This window comes from Microplitis mediator, chromosome 7, assembly GCF_029852145.1.
Source record: "Microplitis mediator isolate UGA2020A chromosome 7, iyMicMedi2.1, whole genome shotgun sequence".
Lineage (NCBI taxonomy): Eukaryota > Metazoa > Arthropoda > Insecta > Hymenoptera > Braconidae > Microplitis > Microplitis mediator.
Window position 1 is genome coordinate 25,549,471 of NC_079975.1, and position 25,806 is coordinate 25,575,276.

Here is a 25,806-nt window from a genome sequence, read left to right on the forward strand (position 1 = left end):
CTTGCATTCTGTTAAACTGCGTTACGTGGTACATTTCACATTTATGTTATAATACGTCATTTGTGTCCTTACAACAGCCTTCTTTATATTCTTTGTATATTTATATATGATTTATTTTTATTTTAATTCTAACTTGTTATACTTTCTTTCTAACGAACAATATTCATATTTAAATATTTTTTTTTTGGTAATTTATATGAGTCCCTACAGGTATTTAAAAATGTGTTTCATATATTTTGGGTACTGGGAAAATTATGATAAGAAATTTTAGGAAAATTAAAAAATAGGAAATTTAAAATTTTTAATACGAAATTTGTTAGTTTTTTTTTCTAGACCCTAGAAAATTTTTAAATAGAGGAGGTGGGCCCACTTTGCCCCACCCTCCCTTATTTTCTGAATATTTCGGGTACTTAAAAATTTATGCGACAAAAAACTTTCCAGGAAAATCTAACCCCCATGAAAAAAAATTATAAAAAAAATATATTAAAAATACATAAATATATAAAATATGTATAAAAAATATATTTTAAATAGCTAACTTTTGGCCGATTTTCGTATATATTTTATATATTAAAAATATATAAAAAATATATAAAAAATACATGTATAAAAATATAATTTTCTTATATTTAAAAATATAAAAAAATACATGAATAATATATTTTAAATCTATAAAATATATATTTATGAAAATATAAAAAATATATTATTAAGTTAATTAACAACATAGAAAAAGAAATATAAAAAGTTTATATAAAAAATATATTTTTTATATAATTTTTGTATATTTTTAAATATAAAAAAAATATATTTTTTGTATATTTTTATCCATGTATTTTTTATATATTCTAAGATATATTTTTAATATATTTAAAATATATAAAATATATACGAAAATCGGCCAAAAGTTAGCTATTTAAAATATATTTTTTATGCATATTATATTAATATATATTATATATTATATTAATATTATATTAACATATATATTTATATATTTTTTATGTATTTTTAATATATTTTTTTTATATGAAAAATATATTTTCTTTTTATTTAACATATATTTTTTTTATAAATTTTTTTCATGGGGGAAAAATTGTAAATTAAAAATTTTTTAACCGAAATTAGTTCATTTTTTTTTTAAATATTGTCAGTATGTAGAACACATTTAAAAGTCCCGCCTATTTATTAAAATCTCAAAAAAATCTATTTCCCTACCAAAATAAATAAATATTTAAAAAAACTTACGCTAAAACGCGTCCAGCCTCTGGGCTTCTATAAAAATCGCATTTATGCAGCGGCCGACGTGGATCATTGGTGTATCGTTGGCCTGCGGCTTGGCATAGACCTCGATAAAGTTGAAACTGTAGTACCCCAGCCACAAAGTTTCTGCAAAAAAAAAAAAAAACACCACCGTCAATAAAAGCAAAAAAAACTCCAACCAGACTTTCGATTAAAGATTTTTCCCGCCTTCGGCTTTTCCCAAAAAATGCATTCAAATTCTCCCAAACCAGGAACAATAGCAACTAAAAATTTCCTCTGCAATATCGTGAAAGTTGAAAATAATCCTTGCAAAATTTGATAACAAATTACCCACTAACGACGTTATTTAATTGGGCCTCAAGTGAAAGCAATTATTTAAAATTTCGCTAAAAAAACGTCGCACATCTCCGCGCTTTTAAAGTTAATTACATCCAATTATCCACATCCATATCATCTGGGAATAATCCTGAGCCAGTCAAAATAAGAGACGTGTAAACAGGCGGATTAAAAAATTTCTCCATAAATTTTTATGTAACCGTTGACGTGTGATTACAACTAAAGCTCTTAAGTACAGCGAGATAATTTCTTGGGACATAACTTTGATAAATAAAAAGTAAATATAAATATATATAAATAAATACCTAGTACGTAGGAGTGTGACAGTCGAATGTTTGGGTTTACAATCCAGCATTCGGATAAAATTATATCCGCAATGACCAGTTTGTGAGTTGAGTTGGTAACCAACAATTCCTACCACAGACCACACATCCAATACATCAAACAAAGTAAGCAAAAAAATGTAATGTAGAAAGAAAAAAAACGTCAGATAACAACGTGGGGGTACGTCGTATTAGCGTCCGGGTGAATAAGTTGGGGGCAGCTGGGCCTCCTCGTACGAAGGCGAAAGTGTGCCGCGTATATAAGGCCCAGAACTACTGGCAATCAGCATCCAGTTCACTTCTGGACTCACCCGGAACATTAACTAAATCCAATATGAAGTATTTGGTACGTTGATACTTTTAGAGACACATCTACACGCACATTCACACACGCACACAAAAATTATATTCGTGAAGTGATTCAGTGCACTATTAAAAAATAATTAAATTTTAAAATAAAATAGTTTATTAATCATATCTTCGTTTGCAGTTAGTGTTCGCCTTATTGGCGACAGCGGCACTCGCCGAGGAAAAGAAAGTCGAGGAAAAATCCGCCGACGAGAGCTCATCTTCCACCAAAAAGAACGAAAAGCGCGGGATCTTGGGTCTTGGTTATGGTTACGGCTACGACGTAGGCGGCTACGAAATCGGTGCTGGACACGGACACGGACACGGTGGTCACGGTGAACACGGATTCCACAACCTTCACGACTTTGAATTCGACAATTTGGACAGTTACGGTGGTGGTTATCACGGTGATCATCATTATAAAACCCTCACAGTGGTTAAAAACGTACCGGTGCCTTATCCCGTTGAGAAACACGTCCCCTATCCAGTGGAGAAACACGTGCCCTACCCAGTAAAGGTACCAGTACCCCAGCCGTACCCCGTTGAAAAACACGTCCCATATCCAGTTAAAGTTTACGTAAAGGTGCCCGTACATGTGCCCCAGCCTTACCCAGTTGAGAAGAAGGTCCACGTGCCAGTTCATGTGCCAGTTGACAGGCCCTACCCCGTAAAGGTACTCGTACCCCAGCCCTACCCAGTGGAGAAACACATTCCCTACCCAGTAAAAGTGCCCGTTCCTCAGCCCTACCCAGTCGAAAAGAAGGTCCATGTGCCAGTCCATGTTCCAGTTCACGTTCCCCAGCCTTACCCAGTTGAGAAAATCGTTCACGTTCCCTACAAGGTCCATGTCGACAGACCCTACCCAGTACCTGTTCCCAAGCCATACCCAGTCCATGTCGAAAAGAAAGTGCCTTACCCAGTTGACAGACCAGTTCCTTACCCAGTTAAGGTTCCAGTCGACAGACCGGTTCCTTACCCAGTTGAAAAACCAGTGCCCTACCCAGTAAAGGTCCACGTACCCGCGCCTTACCCAGTCGAAAAACACATTCCTTACCCAGTAGAAAAACCTGTTCCCTACGCAGTCAAGGTTCCAGTCGACAGACCTTACCCAGTGCATATTGAAAAGCACGTGCCCTACCCTGTTGAAAAACCTGTACCTTATCCCGTAAAGGTTCCATACCCAGTCCATGTGCACCATGACCATCATGAACACCATACTCATCATGATCACCATAATCACCATGAGCACCACGGGTACGAGTACCCAGACCACGGTGGGTTCGAGCACGACTACCATCACTAAAGAGCGCGAAACCATTTTAAATAAATAATTAAACAAATAAATAAATAAAATAGGTTTATTTTAAAAATTGGTTCGCGCGTTTTACAACGGTTACCTGAAAAATTATATTTTTTAATTTAAATATCGATTTTTTACCTTTAGATTAATCTGTCAGTTACCATCGACTTTATATAAATAATTAATATTAATATTAATTATAAATTATAAATGTAATTATAATTATTGTGTAATGATAGTAAATAATATGAGATTGTTAAATAAGAGCCAATGAGTTTTTTATTTTTTTTTACCTTATGATTAAATTTGAATTTTTTTTTTTTTTTTTTTCAATAGTGACATTAATATTCTAGATGCCGATTTATCATCTTTTGTTTGCTGACCCAGTGCATGACAAGCTGGCAAGTGAAATTGTCAGTTTGTTGGCACGCTTTGGAAACATGTTTCGCTTACTCATGATTTTTTTTTTTTTTTTTTAATTTTCTACTCAAATTTGAAGAAAAAAAAATCTTGATGTTAGCAGGCAATTAAAAATTTTTGAACTTTTTTTTTCAAGTTTAATTTAAAAAAAAAAAAAAAAAAAAAAATGCACATGAAGAAAATTAAAAAATTTATATGTGCAATTTTTTTTAATATTTTTTTTTTTAATTTTCTACTCAAATTTGAAGAAAAATAAAATCTTGATGTTAGCAGGCAATTAAAAATTTTTGAACTTTTTTTTTCAAGTTTAATTTAAAAAAAAAAAAAAAAAAAAAAAAAAATGCACATGAAGAAAATTAAAAAAATTACATGTGCAATTTTTTCAAATATTTTTTTTTTTATAATTTATCGCTTTAAAAAAAAAGTTCAAAAATTATTAGACGTCAGCTAATTTACGTAGCATAAAAAAAATGTATATGGATGTATATAAATATTAATATATTTATTTATCTAGACAATTGGTTTCGAACAATCGGTTGGGTAATAAATAAAATTGTTTTTTTTGTAATAAAAGCAGAATTAAATAACTTTCTTTTATTAGAATTAATTGAAACGAGGGAACCGGTTGCGATAAAATTTATAGACGTTGATATTAAAATAATATATTATTTTATTTAAATTTATGGAAAAATAGTTACTGCCAGTGGTATAACGGGAGAAATTTTGCTCGAGTTGGAGAGTGATTTAAAGTGTTATATAATGTGGTCATTCGCGCAAATGGATGTAATAACATATATTAACTCGTGTGTACATCGATAAACCTCAGAGATCCATGCGAAAGTAAGAGTTGTCTATATGCTAACATTACGAGGATTTATCGCATCAGATGTCAAAACATTGACACAATATATTTACCTTTTTTTTTACGGTAATGGGATAGATTTTTATAGAAATTTTTATTATGATTCGAAATTAATTATTTTTGAATTTTAAATTTTAATTTACCGCTAAAAATTAGAGGAGTGAATCCGGAGCAGATGATTGTCTATTTTTTAACCCCCCGGAGTAAAATTCACTCCTACGAGGAGTTAATTAAAATATTAAAACTCTGAATCGAAGCGAGTGCAGATTTAAATAAAATCCACACCCGTTAAAAGAAAAAAACTCTTTACTACGTATGCAGAATGATTTTTTTTTAAACTCCGTGACGGAGTGAATTCGGATTTAATAAAATCCGTAATCACTCCGAATTCACTTCCAATTTTTTAGTGTATTAATTTTTTATGATCCTGAAGATAGCAGACAATTTAAAATTTTTGGATTTTTTTTTTCAACGAATAAATTACAAAAAAAAAAAAAAGTAAAAAAATGCACATGTAGAAAATTAAACAAACTATAGGTGCAATTTTTGAAAATATTTTTTTTTCGTAATTTATCGTTTAAAAACGAAACCAAACGTTATTGGACGTCAGCTAACTTCAATATCATTAATTTTTTTTAATAATTATTTAACGTCCTTCTAAACCCACTTTTTTTGTAAAACTACTTAGAGGAGAGGGGGCAGAGTTGAACCGAACTTTGAGACAGCGGTAAATTGAGTGGATTATTTTTCGTAATGAAGCATAATTTAGTAAGTACTGTTTAGTTTTTAACAAAACTAATAATTTAGTAGTTTGTGGTTTGGAAATTAATTTTTTGATAATTAATCAAATATTTAAATTGACGAACAATTCAAAAATCTAGACTGTAATTTTGAATTGGTAATTAAGAAATTGGTCGTAATTTTAAAAATGGAGATTTTTTAGTCGAGCATAGATCGCATTTTTGAAATTCAAAATTAATCTTGACCTTTAGGTAAAGGATGAAAATTTTGAAATTTTTTGAGAACGCTCTAATTCATTTAGGGGAGAGGGGGGCAGAGTGGGCCCCTTAAGGAAAATAATTATAATATCATTAATTTTTTTTACGCGTTTACTTCTTTTTAGACCTTTTATACTCATTTTCACTTCATGCTGCGTCCAGTAAAATTAAAAAATCGAAAATTGGGGCAAAGTGGGCCCTCAAAAAAATTTCGGATTTGATATTTTTTATTCTTTACACGTGTGATATTTGCCCTCATTATATAAAAAATTTTGATAAGCTTATTATCCGTCCGAATTTATTGGCGTACAGAAAATTTCTGGGGCCTACTTTGCCCCCTCTTCCCTTATATATTTTTTGATAAAACTTTCTGAAGCGAAATAATTTATGTCTGAAATTATTTAGCGTAACTGTAAATTTTTTTTTTACTTTTAGTCAAATTTCAAAATACAGGACTAATTTTTTTTTTTAGTTTTAATTAAATTTCCATAATTGCGTCTATTAAAATTTGGGTATAAAATTTCCCTAAATTTCTGTAGATTTACGAAAATCTTGAGTTAAAAAAAAAAAAAACACGAAATCCTGTTTCCATAGTTTCTAATTTTTTTCAAAAAAAAAAAAAAAAAAAAAAAGTCTTGAATTCCGGCTGGCGGATGAGTTTTTTTAAAAATAAATAATTATAAGATGCGATAATAGAAAATAAATATTTAAAAAATTTCAAAATACTAAAAGTATGACAATTGTGTGAAACTATTGTATGTTTGTTGTTGTGGCTGTTCCATGGCTGGCTGTGCATCGTGTGAGGCGATGCAATTGTCATTCCAAGGAATTTCCACCCACAACGATATACCATTATTGCAAATTATTACAACCCACTAATGTGTCACTATTGAAAGGAAAATAAATAAAAATAGGTCGACATACTTTCACATGACATGGATATGGCTAAATATAAGAATAGGTTTCACAATTTATTTCCTTTAAGATTCGTGGTACTTGAATTTGTACAAGTAATTATAAATAAATGATTTTGAATAAAATCAAATTTACTTGCTATTGTTGTTGTTATTCAATGTCGGATTACGCTGTTTAATTTAAACCGGTCGTAATGCCAAGTGGATTTGAAAGTAAGAGGGATTTTATTTCGGATTAGTTACAGAGCCACGTACTCGAGATGGAAAGTGAGTGAACTACTTGCTCTTATCGCTGCCGACAAGTTTGAGTTCTACTTTACAAACAATGAAAGTGAAATTATTGTTGAGATTAGACTAGACCGACTAGACAATAAACAACTTGTACTTTTTGTTTTATAATGAGATAATTTGTATCACTAAACTATACAATCATTTTTTTTTTAAACAGTATTTGTTTTATAGATTCAAATTTTCGAGAACAAAATCGATTGTTAAGTTTTTGATTGATGCTTGACAAAGTGTTCGATTCTAAAAATCGAGGGAAGAATCAAAAAATCAATTTTGTATGCCGACCTATGAATTTTTGCTTTTGATCTAAAAAAGGCGAATTTGTAGAAAAAGAACAAAAATTTATTTTTATGGAGAAATTATAGGAAATAAAAATATGTTCCGGTTCAAAAAAGGGGTCGATTGATTTTTTTTTTTTCATTAGAATTATAATTGAATTTTGATTACTGATTTTTGATCATAGCGACCAGTGTCCGGGTTTTTGAATAGTCTCCAAAAAAAATGATCGATCGGTTTGGCGGGAATAAAAAATTTAAATTCAAATTTTTTTTAATTGACTGTAAAGTAAAAGACCTAGTAGATCACTCATGTATTTTTATATCTATATTTCGTAAAATTTAGTAAATATAGATATACAAATACACGAGTGATCGGGTACTGGGTCTCTTAACTTATGGGAGAAAATGTAAATGGATTAATTTGAATGTTTGTGAGGTTCAAAAAAAAATTTTTAACTAATCAGATGTTGAAATCGCTTAGATCAGTAATTTTCAAGTAAGAAAACACGAAATCCTTTCGAAATGTCCCTTTAAATTTTTTTATCAATGTAACTAATCGATATTCAAATTTTATTAAATTTGAGCCGTAGAATAAATCCCAAATTACAAAATTTTACATTAATCAAATTTTGAAATCATTTGAAATGGAGATTTTTAAATAAGAAAACACGGAATCCTTTCGAAATGTCCCTTTAAATTTTTTTATCAATGTAACTAATTTCGATATTCAAATCTTACTAAATTTGAGCTGTAGAATAAATCCCAAATTAATCAAATTTTGAAATAACTGAGATCGGAGATTTTCAATTAAGAAAACTCAAAATCCTTCGAAATGTCCCTTTAAATTTTTTTATCAATGTAACTAATTTCGATATTCAAATCTTACTAAATTTGAGCTGTAGAATAAATCCCAAATTAATCAAATTTTGAAATAACTGAGATCGGAGATTTTCAATTAAGAAAACTCAAAATCCTTCGAAATGTCCCTTTAAATTTTTTTATCAATGTAACTAATTTCGATATTCAAATCTTACTAAATTTGAGCTGTAGAATAAATCCCAAATTAATCAAATTTTGAAATAACTGAGATCGGAGATTTTCAATTAAGAAAACTCAAAATCCTTCGAAATGTCCCTTTAAATTTTTTTATCAATGTAACTAATTTCGATATTCAAATCTTACTAAATTTGAGCTGTAGAATAAATCCCAAATTAATCAAATTTTGAAATAACTGAGATCGGAGATTTTCAATTAAGAAAACTCAAAATCCTTCGAAATGTCCCTTTAAATTTTTTTATCAATGTAACTAATTTCGATATTCAAATCTTACTAAATTTGAGCTGTAGAATAAATCCCAAATTAATCAAATTTTGAAATAACTGAGATCGAAGGTTTTCAATTAAGAAAACACGAAATCCTTCGAAATGTCCCTTTAGATTTTTTTATCAATGTAACTAATTTCGATATTCAAATTTGATTAAATTTGAGCCGTAGAATAAATCTCAAATTGAAAAATTTTAAATTAATCAAATTTTGAAATCATTTGAATTGGAGATTTTCAAGTAAGAAAACACAAAATCCTTTCGAAATGTCCGTTTAAATTTTTTTATCAATGTAACTAATTTCGATATTCAAATCTTACTAAATTTGAGCTGTAGAATAAATCCCAAATTAATCAAATTTTGAAATAACTGAGATCGGAGATTTTCAATTAAGAAAACTCAAAATCCTTCGAAATGTCCCTTTAAATTTTTTTATCAATGTAACTAATTTCGATATTCAAATCTTACTAAATTTGAGCTGTAGAATAAATCCCAAATTAATCAAATTTTGAAATAACTGAGATCGGAGATTTTCAATTAAGAAAACTCAAAATCCTTCGAAATGTCCCTTTAAATTTTTTTATCAATGTAACTAATTTCGATATTCAAATCTTACTAAATTTGAGCTGTAGAATAAATCCCAAATTAATCAAATTTTGAAATAACTGAGATCGGAGATTTTCAATTAAGAAAACTCAAAATCCTTCGAAATGTCCCTTTAAATTTTTTTATCAATGTAACTAATTTCGATATTCAAATCTTACTAAATTTGAGCTGTAGAATAAATCCCAAATTAATCAAATTTTGAAATAACTGAGATCGGAGATTTTCAATTAAGAAAACTCAAAATCCTTCGAAATGTCCCTTTAAATTTTTTTATCAATGTAACTAATTTCGATATTCAAATCTTACTAAATTTGAGCTGTAGAATAAATCCCAAATTAATCAAATTTTGAAATAACTGAGATCGGAGATTTTCAATTAAGAAAACTCAAAATCCTTCGAAATGTCCCTTTAAATTTTTTTATCAATGTAACTAATTTCGATATTCAAATCTTACTAAATTTGAGCTGTAGAATAAATCCCAAATTAATCAAATTTTGAAATAACTGAGATCGGAGATTTTCAATTAAGAAAACTCAAAATCCTTCGAAATGTCCCTTTAAATTTTTTTATCAATGTAACTAATTTCGATATTCAAATCTTACTAAATTTGAGCTGTAGAATAAATCCCAAATTAATCAAATTTTGAAATAACTGAGATCGAAGGTTTTCAATTAAGAAAACACGAAATCCTTCGAAATGTCCCTTTAGATTTTTTTATCAATGTAACTAATTTCGATATTCAAATTTGATTAAATTTGAGCCGTAGAATAAATCTCAAATTGAAAAATTTTAAATTAATCAAATTTTGAAATCATTTGAATTGGAGATTTTCAAGTAAGAAAACACAAAATCCTTTCGAAATGTCCGTTTAAATTTTTTTATCAATGTAACTAATTTCGATATTCAAATCTTACTAAATTTGAGCCGTAGAATAAATCCCAAATTAATCAAATTTTGAAATAACTGAGATCGAAGGTTTTCAATTAAGAAAACTCAAAATCCTTCGAAATGTCCCCTTTAATTTTTTATCAATACAATTTCGATCTTCCAATCTCATAAAATTTGAGCCGAGTATAAAACTCGAATTGAAAACTCAACTTAATTATATATTAATTAAAAATTAATCATTTTTTTCCGCGGGAAACTTAAGATTTCTACAGATGAAAGGGAAGTAGATAAAATTTATTTTGACGTGTTGAGTTGTTAATTAGATAAAATAAAAGTATGTGTGTATAAATAATAAACACAAAAATAAATGATGAGAAGTTGGTTACATCGAATAATTAAAATCGATTTTGCTGAAATGCGATCATCTATTGCAAGCAATATATTGTGGGCACGGGACCGTGCCGAAACCACCAGTAACCAGTATATAGATATATATATATATATACATATAGCGAACGAGGTAAGCATGCACCAAATGTGATTGTTACTAGTTGCTATCATTTTGCATCGCCTGAGGCTAATTAATTGGGCGTAACAGTCTCGAGTTAATGTACAAATACCTCTCCACATATATCCAACATATTTATTTCCATGTACTTGGATATATTGAGGCATTAAAATAGATGTGTAGTGCGCTGGATTAAATGAGTATGTAAAACATGGAGCTTAGTCGTCGGGCGTTAAATAGTTCGCGTGACAGAAACGATTTTCATCCTCGATGAAGATACTTTCGATTTCCAATCTTTATATATAAATATACATATATAAATACTTTAGTTTACTGTGAGGGGGAGATCGCGTGATTACTGGGAAAATTATTTAACATATTCACAAATAAACTAATTAATATATTTATTTTATAATATTAATATAAGAAATGACCATAATTAATAGGCGGGGTCGGTTAGTTTTCACTTATTGGGAAAAAAAAAATCTTAGGCAGTGGAGTGTCCAAAAAAAATAGAAAATTTTTTTTAATTCAAAATAAAAATTAATCCTGACGTAAAAAAAATTGAAAATTTAAATTATAAATTTTTATATTTATTTTTATCGCGACACATTTTTATTTCAAATGGACACGGTATCAAAAAAAATTTCACAAGTCAAAAATTACCGGGAAAGTTTCCAGGGAATTTTTACCCGAAAACTTTCACGGAAATTTTCCCGCAAAAATTATTTTTCTATTTTTTAAATTTCGTGCCAACCCATATAAAAAAAATAATCGACTACTGGGTCGTGAATGGCTGCCGATTTTCAAGCATCGGCCGAAGATCGGCTAAAGATCGATTAATTGTGCGCCGTTTTGTTAAGCAAAAAGACGGCTGCCAATGATTTGCCATGCCCAGGCCAGTATAGGTAGCCATTGATCGGCCAACCATTGCAAACCAGGCATCAGCCGATCTACGGAAAAATTTCTAAGCTCGGCGACTTTGTATGGGAATTAATAGACCACTAATTTTTCAAAAAAATTCAATTAAATGCTCAGAAAAAATCTAATGTATCTATTAATTAGTTATTGCAAGCACATAAATTTTTTATCAACCGATCGCTCCGTAAATAATTGAGACATCATAAAACTGTACTGCGTATCAATGAAAAAAATTTTCAAACCGTCTAAATGCTCGGCATTAAAGTGTGAAAATGTTAATAAAAAAAAACCATAGTTATGTTTACGTGCTGATGTACAAGAAAATGAGTATTCACTTTCAACTAACGAGTACATACATATGTGTAAATAAATATATGTAATATCACGAATAAAAAGAGTTCATGGACCCGAAGCCGTCAATGTTTGTGTTGATAGCAAAGCGAAATTAAGAAAGCGATCTTCCCCGCCCATTGTCCGTGAAAAGCATCGTTCAATTAACAATATTATATAGAAAAAGAAAAACTGAGCATAAGTACAATGCATGCACATGCACAAATATATATGTATATATTTAACCTGTGGGAGATGACACACTTGTACAAGCGAGCGTATTAAATAGAGGAAAAATATGAGGATCGGTTCCAGTTGTTCTTTACAATCCGACAAGTTAAACCCGTCCGTCATTAACTCATTTATTTTTTATTTATTACTTTTGTTGCAATAAATCTGCGGGGCATCGAGCTCTTTTTTCGACGTCATGGGACACGTGGTGAGATAGTGGATAATTATTAAATAATTATAATAATTATTGCATTAATTATCGAGCTTATTTCTAAACACCCTGAAAGTTTACCCGGTGCATTTTTTCGACAGATACACGTGACCTTGACACTGATTATTTATTGTGTCGCTGTTGTCGTGTCAGCGACGATACGATACAACTACAAGAAACCGATCCTCGATTGTGGATATCTACGAATTACCCCAGAGGAAAAATATTCATGGGAGAGACCAAATTTTTACGTTAGCTATCGCACTATTGATCCTGATGATATTAGAGATCCTTCTATTGGTAATATTTATTATTGTTATTCAAATTATTTGCCGCGCAATTTCACTTTTTTTTAAATTCATTTCCTATTTTTTTTTTAATCCAAAATATAGATGTTTTGTATTTTTGAAAAATTACAGACTTCAAAATTTTTTTGTTCGATTTTTTACTTCGCGATACTTTGAGTTTAATTTCAGACTCATAATTGAAAAATTTCGAATTTCTGAAATTTTCGAAAAAAAATTTTTAAAAAATGTGAAAATTTTCTCTTTGCAGACTACAGAATTTAGAATTATTTTTACTGCATAGTAAATTTTTTAGAAAATAATTGTCAAATTTGAAAAAATATTTTTTTAAATAATAATAAAATAAAAAATTAATTTTTCAATTAAAAGAAAAATCATGACATTTTCTCTATCTAAAGTTTTCTTTTATTTATAGAGATCCTTCTATTGATAATATTTATTATTATTATTATTTAAATTATTTGCCGCGCAATTTCACTTTTTTTTAAATTCATTTTCGTTTTTTTTTTTAATCCAAAAAACAGATTTTTTGTATTTTTGAAAAATTATAGACTTCAAAATTTTTTTCATTCGATTTTTTACTTCGCGATACTTTGAGTTCAATTTCAGAGTCAAAATTTAAAAATTTCGAATTTTTGAAATTTTTCAATTTTGTTTTTCCAAAAAAATTTTTACAAAATGTGAAAATTTTTTCTTTGCAGATTACAGAATTTGTTATGATTTTTACTCCATAGGAAATTTTTTAGAAAATAATTGTCAAATTTGAAAAAATATTTTTTTAAATAATAATAAAATAAGCAATTAATTTTTGAATAAAAGAAAATTCATCATATTTTTTCGATCTAAAGTTTTCTTTTATTTATAAAGATTCTTCTATTGGTAATATTTTTTATCATTATTCAAATTTTTTACCGCGCAATTTCACTTTTTTTTTTTAATTCATTTCCTATTTTTTTTTCAATCCAAAAAATAGATTTTTTTGAGGCTTCAAAATTTTTTCATTACATTTTTACTGAGTGGCAATCAAAGTTAAATTTCAAATTCAAAATTTAAAAATTCCGCATCTCTGAAATTTTTTAATTTTTTTTTCGCGGGAAATTTAAAAAAAATGTTAAAATTTTCTCTTTGCAGACTACAGTATTTAGGAGAGAGTGGGGCAAAATGGGCTGACATTTATATTACATACAAGTCCTCATTTCTTAAGGGGCCCATTTTACCCCACTCTCCCCTATAATTATTTTTACTCCATTGTAAATTTTTTTTTAACAAAAAAATTCATTTAAAAATAATTGTAAAATTTGAAAAAATTTACTATCCAAATAACAATAAAATAAGTAATTAATTTTTTTTTTTAATTAAAAGAAAATTTATCATAGTTTCTCGATCTAAAGTTTTCTTTTATTTAATTACCAAGAAAGTGTTATTGCTGCGTTTTTATTACTATAATTATTGCCATATTTAAAAATAGACATCGAAGTTCTGAATTCCCCGTTAAAAAAAAAAAAAACAATAATTCTGAGATAAATAATATCAGTAATAAACTTTATTATTAAAAATTATATAAATTTTAAATATGAATAAAATAAAAAAATAAATCTATGTCTAGGAGTATTAAAAAAAGAGGACTCAAAAAATTACATTTCAAAAAAACAGTCAATGGACTTGAGCGTTTTGACCGACCGGATGTCCGAGGATACCGGTTCCACAGGAACATTATCAGATGAACCATTAATCCGGCCTACAGACAATATTGCCCAGTCATCTGACTCTGAGCCCCGTTTCTACGACGAGGATCAAAAATATACTGAAGAATATACCGAACACGAAAAAGTCATAACTGTCATCAAGAATGTCGCCGTTCCTTATCCAGTAGAAAAACAAATTCCGTATCCTGTGATCAAAAAAGTTCCGTACCCCATTCATACCCCAGTGGCGCAGCCTTATCCCGTAGAAAAAGAAGTTCCATACCCTGTTAAGGTCGTCATAAAAGTTCCAACAAAAGTTCCTTACCCGGTTCCTGTTTACAAAGAAGTACCTTATGCTGTCCATGTTCCCGTGGAACGACCTGTTCCATACCGAACATACATCCCAGACCCTTATCCCGTTGAAAAGAAAGTATACTACGAATCTAAAATACCCGTTCCGGAACCTTATCCTATTGAAAAAACTGTTGCCGTTCCTGTTAAGATTCCTGTTCCAGTTCCGCAACCTTATCCGGTTGAAAAGCCGATTCATTATCCCGTGGAGGTCAAAGTTGACCGACCCGTCGCTGTTCCTGTCGAGAAACCTTATCCAGTAACCGTCTTCAAACATGTTCCTTACCCAGTGTTCAAACCCAAGCCGGTTCCAGTTGAAGTAAAAGTCGAACGACCTGTTCCTTACCCCGTCGTCAAACATGTTCCCTACCCAGTAAAAGTTGAAGTCCCTCAATATTACCCAGTCGAAAAAGAAGTTCCCTACCCTGTGGTCAACCATCGGCCGTATCCGGTTCCTGTTTCTGTTGACCGTCCAGTTCCAGTGCCGATTGAAAACCCCGTTCCTGTACCAGTGGAACACGAACAGGTGGAACATGAACCAGAACATGGCTATGATGATGCCAAAGATGAAATTCATAGTGGGTATAAACAAGAAAGCTGCTGTGGTGATGAGTTTAGACCCAGTGCTATTGATACTCACGAAACAGAGTACAAATATGGCGACAGAAATGATTGGGATCATGAGCAATTGATTCGTTCCGACGAAGTTGTGGCCAATGTTGGCCATGTTAAGGCGGATACTCAAGGTTCTGATGTTAAACCTGTGGTCGAAGACAGCAAAGAAGATGACACTAATTCCGAAGAGGTTAGGAACCATGTGGCGGCCAACGCTAGTGCAGATGGCGCCAAAGAAGCCACGGATTTGAAAGAAGTTAATTCTGAGGGAGTTGTTGTTAAAAATGATAACCAAAACATCAATGAGATTAATAATAATAATAATAATAATGATAATAATAATAATAATAATAATAATGATAAGAGGAATGGTAAAAAAGTGAAACGACTTAGAAAAATAATTAAGAGAATTAAAACGTATGATGGTACGAGTAAAAATATTAAAGAGAAAGGAAATTAGTCGTTGTTGGAAATAGAGCATAAATATGTCGATTACTGGAGCAATAAAAATTATTAATATCTTTTTTTCTATTATTACTATTGTTCACAATCGTGGAACTGTAAATTTATACTGCAATCGAATATGTTATTTTTTTTTAGAATCTAGTCAGGTTAAAATTTTGTTGAATTTTTTTTTTGTTGTTAAATCATTATTGTTAATTTTAGGATAGTGATTAAGATTTTTATTGATGAGAAAGTTTGACTACTGAGAAAGTCAATTGTTAATGATAATTTTATTGTTTTTATATTTTTATATCAATCAATACTGTAAAATGTAATAAATAAAATATTATCTTGGTGTTGTTGTTTTTTTTTTTTTTTTTTTTTTTGAGGGGAAGGGAGTATTAGAGATAATTTATTGTTTAGTTTTATTGCAGACAATTTCACTAACAAGGACAATTATTTATTTAATGTCTTTTCGGAACTAGCGAAAGTATCAGAGGTATAAATATTTGTCGGTTTATTTTAGTTGGTATTTAGTTAACTTTGAGACAGCGGTAAATCGAGTGGATTATTTTTCGTAATGAAGCATAATTTAGTAAGTACTGTTTACTTTTTGACAGATCAATTAATAATTTAGTAGTTTGTGGTTTGAACAATAAAATTAATTTTTTTGATGATTAATCAAAAATTAAAGTTGACGAATAATTCAAAAATCTAGACTGTAATTTTGAATTTATAATTGAGAAATTAGTCGTAATTTTGAAGATTGAGATTTTTTAGTCGGGCATAGATCGCATTTTTTAAATTCAAAATTATTGTTGACCTTTTGGTACAGGGTGAAAATTTGGAAATTTTTTGAGAATGCACTAATTAATTTAGGGGAGGGGGGCAGAGTGGGTCCCTTAAGGAAAATAATTATAATATTATTAATTTTTTTTACGCGTTTACTTCTTTTTAGAGCCTTTATACTTATTTTCACTTCATGCTACGTCCAGTAAAATTGAAAAATTGAAAATTAGGGGCAAAGTAGGTCCTCCAAAAAATTTCGGATTCGATATTTTTTATTCTTTACACGTGTGATATTTGCAAACAACTATGAACCAATTGTATTTTAATAATATAAAAGTCATTTCAATAGTCTGCTAAGATATAATTTTAAAACGTAATTTTATTATCTTTAACTTTCTTAATAAATTATATTTAATTAACAGTTTTGCTGGTCTATTTTAGCCCTCATTATATAAAAAATTTCGATAAATTTATGATCCGTCCGAATTTATTGGCGTGTAGAAAATTTTGAGGGGCCCACTTTGCCCCCATATTTTTTTAAAATTTTAAGAGGCCTACTTTGCCCCCAGGGGCCCAGTTTGCCCCCTTCTCCCCTAATTGAAATTAGAATTTAAAAAAAAATGAATCAACACAATTTAATAGTTTTTGAAAAATATTGTCGATTAATTGCGATTTTAATATTCGGAAAAAAAAGAACAGAAAAATCTCAAATATTTTAGTGAATCCTCATTCTGATAGGAATCGTATCGTGGCGCCACAGTTTCGCTCTCTTTAGATGGCGCCACTTACATATTCTGGTATTCAAATTTTATCTTAATTTCCAAAAATTCAGTATTCATTCAAAATAAAAATAAATTTTTCTGCCTCACAACAAATTTATTGATATTAAAAAAAATACTAATTCCAAAAATCAATTAAAATTTAATTAATTAATCATTTAAAAAATAATTTTTGCAGACCACAGATTAAGTTTTGTTTCTCTATAATTATTTGACTCAATTTTTTTCTTAAGTAAACTATTAAAAAAAAAAAATGACTGATTAAGTAATCGATGTAATTGATCAATTAATCAATCGATCCTATTAGTACTTTTTTTTGTTCACTCAATCGAATCTAAAAAGGTCTTAATTTTTTATAAAATATTGGATGTGGTTAATTAGGTAGTGCAACTGGTCGGAGTGGTAATTTTGTGTCTGAGCATCGCACTGACTGGTTCCGCGAGCCGTAAGGAGGAACTCGAGCGAGCTGCTGAGCTCGCGGTAGAACGTGCGGCCGAGAGAGTAGCCGAGAGGGCAGTGGAAAAGGCGCTTGAAAGTGGTAACTCGTCGACCGAGACCGAGACCATTCGCGAGTCTCACTCTAGTGTAAGAAAACAGGATAAAACATGGAAACTTCCGGGTTTCATTTATACGCCACAACAACGTCACGACTACGAGCGTATTGCTAAAGAACGCGAAGCCGGCGAATTGGCTGTTGCACAAATAAAACGTGGCAATAAATTTTTTAAACGTGCTATCGATGATAATGAACGGATAAACAATCCGGATAAATTTTATCCTCAATTCAAACAGTCCCCTGAATTCCCTCAGCAGCAACAACAACAACAACAACAACAACAACAACAACAACTATTCCAACGCCAACATCAACATAAACAACAACAAATCGACATAAACACTTTTCCATTTCGATCTACGCCACTATTTCCGTTTGGCGGTCAATATCGATACGCACCGAAGCTCGAAAATCACGACCATGATCACGGACATAAAGAAAATTTTTTTTTTCCTCTGAATAGACAACTGATTCCAGTGTCTGAAGAAAATGGAGAAGAAATAAATTTAAATAATTACGATCGTCCACCGGAACATAATTTCAAAGTTACACAAAAAAATTACCCTATTATGTATTATTTTTACCCGCTTACGACTTATCCTGTTAGTATTAAATATTCAATGCCTTTGCATGCTATTATTAGTCATATTGCTGATAACAATAATAGTAATGAATATCTTAAATAAATTTTTTTTTTGTAATTGTCAAGTTTTATGTTATAAAAATAATTTTTAATAAAAATTTTTACTGTAAAGATGGATGGTACTTTTTTTTGTAATTAAGGTTTTTTTTTAAGTGATTACAGTCAAGCTGTGGCACTTTAGCTAGACAGGGCAACGTCTTCTGCGTGAGAAAAGAATTTTTAGATACTTCAATAATTTTTTTTCATGCACGTAAGTAACGGAGACACTTAAAGTTGGTCAGTGAATTTTCACTGATGGACAATTATTTTTCTCCAATAGTCAGATATTTTCACTAATGGTCAGTGATATTTTTCCCTAATGGTCAGTGATATTTTTCAATAATGATCAGAGATATTTTTTATTGAGGGTCAGTGATATTTTACACTAATGGTCAGAGAAATTTTTCACTTATAATCAGAGCTATTTTTTACTCATGGGCAGTGATATTTTTCAGTAATAGTCAGAGATATTTTTTAGTGAGGGTCAGTGATATTTTTCACTAATAGTCAGTAATATTTTTGAGTAATGGTCAGAGATATTTTTTACTCATGGTCAGTGATACTTTTCACTAATAGTCTGTGATATTTTTCAGTAATGGTCAGTGATATTTTTTACTAATGTTCAGAGATATTTTTTTCCGAGGGTCAGTGATACTTTTCACTAACAGTCAGTGATATTTTTCAGTAATGGTCAGAGATATTTTTCACTAAAGGTCAGTGATATTTTTTACGGGTGATTACAGATATTTCTTAAAGATGGTCAGAAATATTTATCACTGATGGTCAGTGATATTTTTACTGATAATCAGTGATATTTATCACTGTCTGTCAAATTAAAGGTGATTTGAATTCAAAAATATTTAACTTTATGTTAAAAAAAAATTCAAAAATGTCAAATTATCGTAAAAAAAATCAATATCACTGAAGGATTGTATTATCGTACTATTTTTGTAAATTAATCGTAGTTAGTAATCAGTAATTGTAGTTTTTTATTACTATTCAAAAATCTTACATGTTTAAATTCAAAATTTTTAATTACCAATTAATAATTAAAATTTAATTATTTTTTACTCAATTTTAATTCGATTGACCAGTCACGCCGAGTCTATAATTAAAGACTCTTCTAATTACTATTAATTTGTATTGAAGAAAAAAAATCATTAATTTTTATTGTATAATTAAAAATTTATAATTCATAAAAGTAATAAATAAATAAATTTATTATGAAAAAAAAATTTAACAACCCTGTGTTAATACCGGTAACCAAACACCTAGCGGATTTAATTGTTCAATAAAATTGATATAAAAAAAACTCATCTATTTCATAAGAGCATATGTTCGCTTCCTATCTACTCGTACTGAAGCAATGAAAACATGAATAGATAAAAATAAATATTAATAGATTTATAACGAACATATGATTCGACAAATGAAAAATGATAGTCCGGAAATTCTCGTTTATTATCCCGTTCAACAGGTCTTCCCTCCAGTTTAGTTCCGACACAATCCCTTTCACTCGTTAATTAAATCACGCACTTAAAAACTCAACTACTCGATACCGCCAACACGATAATAATTATAATCATAGTCCGCAATAAATATTACTCGTCAAAATAATCCAACCAAAAATAAACAAATTCTCAGAATCTTATGATATGACATAAAAAAAATCGCCGACGTTAATTTACCTCGCTCATGTAATGACTCTTTTGTTACTCAATAGCCAGACGGAAGTGGACAAAGAGTGCTTTATCATCGCGATCTAATCGAAAGTAACAACTGCCAAGTGCCCAAGGAGTATCACGTCATTCTTTCATTTTAAATTGCACTTTCTCTAAAACTATAGAGTCCATCTCTCCATAATGCCCATAGACATACATGCTAATAACAATAACAGCACAAAATTTAATATATAATCGCAATATTCAGCTCAAAATTTTGCAAAAGCAAAATACCCCCATGAAAAAAATTTATAAAATATGTATAAAAAACTTTTGGTCGATTTTCGTATATATTTTATATATTTCAAATGTAATTTAAATATATTAAAAATATATCTTGGAATATATAAAAAATACACGATACTGAAATTAGTCGACGTTTAATCATTTTTGGATTTTTGAAAAATGATGAATTATAAAAAAAAAAAAATATTTTTAAAAATTGCACCTGTAGTTTTTTTAATTTTCTACATGTGCATTTTTTTATTTTTTTTTTTTCGTCAAATTTAATGGTTCAAAAAAAATCCAAAAATTTTGAATTGTCTGCTAAACTCAGGATCGTAAATCAGTCGACGTCTAATAGTTTTTGAATTTTTTTAAAAACGACAAATCAAAAAAAAAATATTTTGAAAAATTGGACCTGTAGTTTTTTTAATTTTCTACATGTGCATTTTTTTATTTTTTTTTTTTCTTCAAATTTAATGGTTCAAAAAAAAATCAAAAAATTTTGAATTGCCTCCTAAATTCAGGATCATAAATCAGTCAACGTCTGATAATTTTTGAATTTTTTTAAAAACGACGAATTAAAAAAAAAAAATTTTGAAAAATTTCACCTGTAGTTTTTTTAATTTTCTACATGTGCATTTTTTTAATTTTTTTTTTTTATTCAATTTCAATGGTTCAAAAAAAAAATCCAAAAATTTTGAATTGTCTGCTAAATTCAGGATCATAAATCAGTCAACGTCTAATAATTTTTGAATTTTTTTAAAAACGACAAATTGAAAAAAAAAATATTTCAAAAAATTGCACCTGTAGTTTTTTTAATTTTCTACATGTGTATTTAAAAAATTTTTTTTTTCTTCAAATTTAATAGTTCAAAAAAAAATCAAAAAATTTTTAATTGTCTGCTGACTTCAGAATCATAAAAATACATCTATGAAAATATTTAAAAAATATATTAAATATATATATATATATATAAATTTATGAAAAAAATATGAGTATAATGAGGATATATATTTTTTTATATATCCTGATACATTTCAAATATACGAAAATCGGCCAAAAGTTAGCTATTAAAAATATATTTTTCATACATATTTCATATATATTTATATACTTTTTTTATAAATTTTTTTCATGGGGTATAAGTCCAATAAATGAAACCCAGGATTAATAAAAAATTTTACATAAATTATTTTTGTTTTTGCATCGCTGCCCTTCACATACAAAAAATATATATCTACTGTATTCCTCTTCCGCTTAGTAAATAATTTATACGAAACAGTTATACACACGAATAATTCCATTCATGTGTAGATAAAAAGTATTTCCGGAAATATTTAATCAGCTGCAGTTCATAAGCTAATAAATCTTAGCTTCATATATCCATATATTTATAGATATATATATTTTTTTTGTGGCAGCGTAAATTAATATGCTTGTTAATCAAATTATAGAGGGATTGGATTAGACTGGACATTAATAGCTTAAGGAAGTCCTCGATATTCAATGCCTGGGCAAATGCTAGGAGTTATCGAACTGATGATTCGATCGAGAAGGAACACGTGTTTGATGTGTGATTGTGCGCTTGTGTGCGAATGGTTTATTGGCATTGTATTGAGGGTAGGATGTGTTGCTTGAAATGTGCTGTTATCATGTGTTGTTAACACGCATAAAACCAAGTGTTTCACTTTCAACAAAACCGGCCTACCGCGGGTACTAGGATATTTAGAGGCGGGGAAAGCTGTACTTGGGTATATATAAAGTGGATTGTATCCGGGGGGAATTATTACAGTAAACTCTGGAGTACTGTAACATTACAATAAATATTTAGTCATGAGAGTTTCGGTAAGTTTTTATTTTTTGTGTGTGTAGTTTTCAAAAAATTTCTTTTTAATTTTTGGTTTTTTAAATGTGGAAAAATTTTTTTTTCGGCAGAATATTTTTCTTTTTTTTTTTCATTTCAATTTTCAAAAGTGAGAGTACACTGAGTTAATTCGAATTTTTCTTTTAATTTCGGGAAAATTTATCAAAGTGAAATTTCTTCATTTTTTTTTTTTTTTTTCAAATTTTAATCAAAATTTTTCAAGAAAATTTGAGATATCGCATGAAAATTATTTGCAAGTATTTTTTAAGTAAAAATTACAAAAGTGCAGTTTTTTTATTTAAGAAATTTTTCGGTGATAATTTAAAATTTAGTCTCTGAAATAAAATTTTTACTACTGAATTCTCTTCCATTCGTAATAAAATATCGGCAAAAACAAATTCAAGTGACAATCATTTGATCGAACAAATTTTTCTGAATTTTCAAAAAGATGTTAATTTTTCAAAAAACTATAAAATAATCTAACCTATTAAAAATTACAGCTCGCATTACTAGCGTTGCTGCTAACAAGCAGCGTGAGCTGCAAAGAAGACCTCAAAGAAAAAGACTCAGAGGCCGCAGAATCTAAATCCGTTGAATCAACAGACTCTGCGGTTGAAAAAAAGCAAGAGAAACGCGGTCTTTACAGTTCAGAGGGTAATTACGGAGGCGGATATGAAGGACTCTTCATGAGTACTGGTCATGACAGCTTTGAAGGCGGGTCACACGGGCACTCATTCGAAAGCCACTCATATCCTCACCACGAAGAAGCCAAAGTCAAAGAAATAACGATTGTCAAGCACGTGAAGGTGCCGTATCCCGTCGAGAAGAAAGTCCACTATCCAGTTGAAAAAGAAGTGCCTTACCCCGTAAAGGTTCCAGTTGCCGAGCCATACCCAGTCGAGAAGAAAATTCCAGTTCCTTACAAAGTATACGTCAAAGTGCCTGTCCACATTCCCGCGCCTTACCCCGTCGAGAAAAAAGTCCACTATCCAGTCCACGTTCCCGTGGAACGTCCGGTTCCCTACAAAACTTACGTGCCAGCTCCTTACCCAGTTGAGAAGAAGGTCCACTACCCCGTGAAGGTTCCAGTACCACAACCGTACCCCGTTGAGAAAAACATCCCCTACCCAGTTAAGGTTCCAGTCCACGTGCCCCAACCATACCCCGTTGAGAAACCAGTTCCCTACCCAGTCAAAGTACACGTAGACCGGCCCTACCCAGTCCACATCATCAAACCCTACCCAGTCCACGTCGAAAAGAAAGTTCCCTATCCAGTTGACCATCCGGTTCCTTACCCGGTCAAGGTCCACGTCGAGCGACCGGTTCCCTACCCAGTTGAAAAACCAGTGCCCTACCCAGTAAAGGTCCACGTACCAGCTCCTTATCCAGTCGAAAAGAAGATCCCGGTACCAGTTGAAAAACCAGTGCCTTACCCAGTCAAGGTTCCAGTCGAACGTCCAGTTCCGGTTCACATTACCAAGCACGTCCCCTATACCGTAGAAAAACACGTTCCTTACCCAGTAAAGGTACCAGTTCCCTACAAGGTCGAACACCACCAGCAAGTCGAACATCACGACCATCACCAACATCACGAACATCACGAACACCACGAGCCCGAGCATGACTTTGGCGGAAACTCAGATCTCGGCGATCATGGAGACTTCGGCGGACATAATTTTGAGTCCCATCATAGTTATTAATATTACGCATTCAATAGGTAGTTATTAATCATTATTAACGCAGTTTTTTTGTAAATCTCTTTTGTATGAAAATAAAAACCAAAGAACTAATCAGAGGCCTTATTATCGATCCCAATATTCAAAATCCTTAAGCTACCCGAGTCGAAATTTAGAGCCTATATAGGTCCCTATAGCCCTAAATAGATCCGATTTAGAGCCCTGTAGTCCTGTAGCTCCGTCTTTGAACCCGGAGGTCCTAACATTCACTGAGAGGTCCGATTTTGAGCCTTCAAATCCGACAATATTAGTCCCGTAATAATAGGCCCTAAATCGGACCTAATTTTAATTTTCATCAGGTCCTAGATTGAGCCCGCAAGTGCCGAAAACAGAAATTCGAAGCACCTCAGGGACCAAAATCGGACCTAATTTAACATAGAAACAGACTCTATTTAGAGCTTCCAAGTCCGAAATAGGTCCGACTTTAGAAGGCTCTAAGTGGACTCTAAATTTCGACTCGGGTACTTTAGTTTAACCATAGAATTAAGTACTCACCGGACGTAGGGAACGTTGGCAGGAATGTGATACTTCGCACCAGGGTCAAAATCGTCCTCCGATCGTAAAACGGGAGGTTTGATTCCCGCGTAGAGCTCCATCATTCTGTGCCAATGACAATTGTACTCTTCGCGATTTACGATTCCGCGGAAGACGTCATACCGCCAACGGTCAACGGCGATGCTGAATGGCAGCAGAGGTAATTTTTCCATCGCCAGCGAAAACAGATAATTTATATCTGCCGACGGCTCGTCGATGTATTTGTTCGCCAATCCAAGGGTTTGGAGATGACGAGGCGATCCAACGCTCAGAGCGACAGCCTCTCCGACGGCCTCGTGAAAGCCTGCGAATTCAGTTCATCATTTTTTTGTTTTTGTTTAATGTTTGATCTAGGATATTCGCAGAAACTGTCTTAATTAAATCGCGGTATGTTCAATTATGCCGGAAGACTTCCTAGAGTAATAACGTGTGAGTTGATTGATGTTATTGTGGTCGTATTGAAGCTGTTCCGGTGTATGGAGAACATCCGCGATAGTGAAAGTGCGATAATTACATCGCGTAATATAGGATCTAACGCACGCGTGTATACTTGAGTTTTTTTTTTGGTACGCCTGTGATTAAATACCGCGACCGGATGATTAATTAGCAGATCGTAATTCCGGATATGGATTAAATGATATTTGTTTATTAATTTTATAAACTTATTTGTTGCGGTTTACTTGACCAGATGTTATATCGAGTGATTGTATAAGACGTAAAGAGATTTAAGCCGGAGTAATAAAATTATAAATGCAGTAATTCACTTGGAGCGTATCGCTTATTACTCACTTTCAAATTACATTGTGGCTAAAAGGTTTATCTTCCGGTTTCCGTTTATTGTTGGTCAGTAAATATATGTCATTAATTACATATTTATTAGGGTGACACGCGTCAATATTTCCGGACAAAATATCCCCGACAAAATATCACAATATTTCAAAATTTCGGGGTGTGACGTGTTTTGGGCCCAGCGCGATAACAAACTTATGTGTTGGCTTATTTTCGAATAAACACACACAAAATCCGTGAAAAGAGGGCACAGCACGATAATAAGCTAATTAATGTTCTCTACTAATGTTTTTAATTAATTGAAAATTTTTTATTTATATGCTTTAACCCCCTGATTAAACAACTGAATTCGACCGAATTAAAAATTTTAATTCTGTTATATTC

General features: G+C 30.7%; 4 protein-coding genes across 4 annotated transcripts in view; 3 read left to right on the plus strand and 1 right to left on the minus strand.

The window, feature by feature from the left end:
• The window catches only part of LOC130670861 (angiotensin-converting enzyme), a 62,798-nt gene that overhangs the window by 13,947 nt on the left and 23,045 nt on the right, over positions 1-25,806 (minus strand). The window contains exons 10-11 of the mRNA XM_057474456.1: positions 24,595-24,937; positions 1,249-1,389 (exon numbers count right to left, since the gene is read on the minus strand). Coding sequence (XP_057330439.1) covers positions 1,249-1,389; positions 24,595-24,937 — 484 coding nt within the window. The remainder of the gene's footprint in view (positions 1-1,248; positions 1,390-24,594; positions 24,938-25,806) is intronic.
• LOC130670864 (uncharacterized) lies at positions 2,110-3,836 on the plus strand. Its single transcript, XM_057474459.1, has 2 exons — positions 2,110-2,268; positions 2,413-3,836. Exons 1-2 carry the CDS (start codon positions 2,257-2,259, stop codon positions 3,571-3,573), a joined length of 1,173 nt encoding a protein of 390 aa, XP_057330442.1. The 5' UTR covers positions 2,110-2,256; the 3' UTR covers positions 3,574-3,836.
• Positions 11,892-16,071, plus strand: LOC130670862 (probable serine/threonine-protein kinase kinX). The gene is made up of 3 exons (XM_057474457.1): positions 11,892-12,344; positions 12,449-12,647; positions 14,259-16,071. Exons 1-3 carry the CDS (start codon positions 12,333-12,335, stop codon positions 15,761-15,763), a joined length of 1,716 nt encoding a protein of 571 aa, XP_057330440.1. The 5' UTR covers positions 11,892-12,332; the 3' UTR covers positions 15,764-16,071.
• On the plus strand, positions 22,218-24,153 carry LOC130670863 (skin secretory protein xP2-like). The gene is made up of 2 exons (XM_057474458.1): positions 22,218-22,344; positions 22,864-24,153. Exons 1-2 carry the CDS (start codon positions 22,333-22,335, stop codon positions 24,061-24,063), a joined length of 1,212 nt encoding a protein of 403 aa, XP_057330441.1. The 5' UTR covers positions 22,218-22,332; the 3' UTR covers positions 24,064-24,153.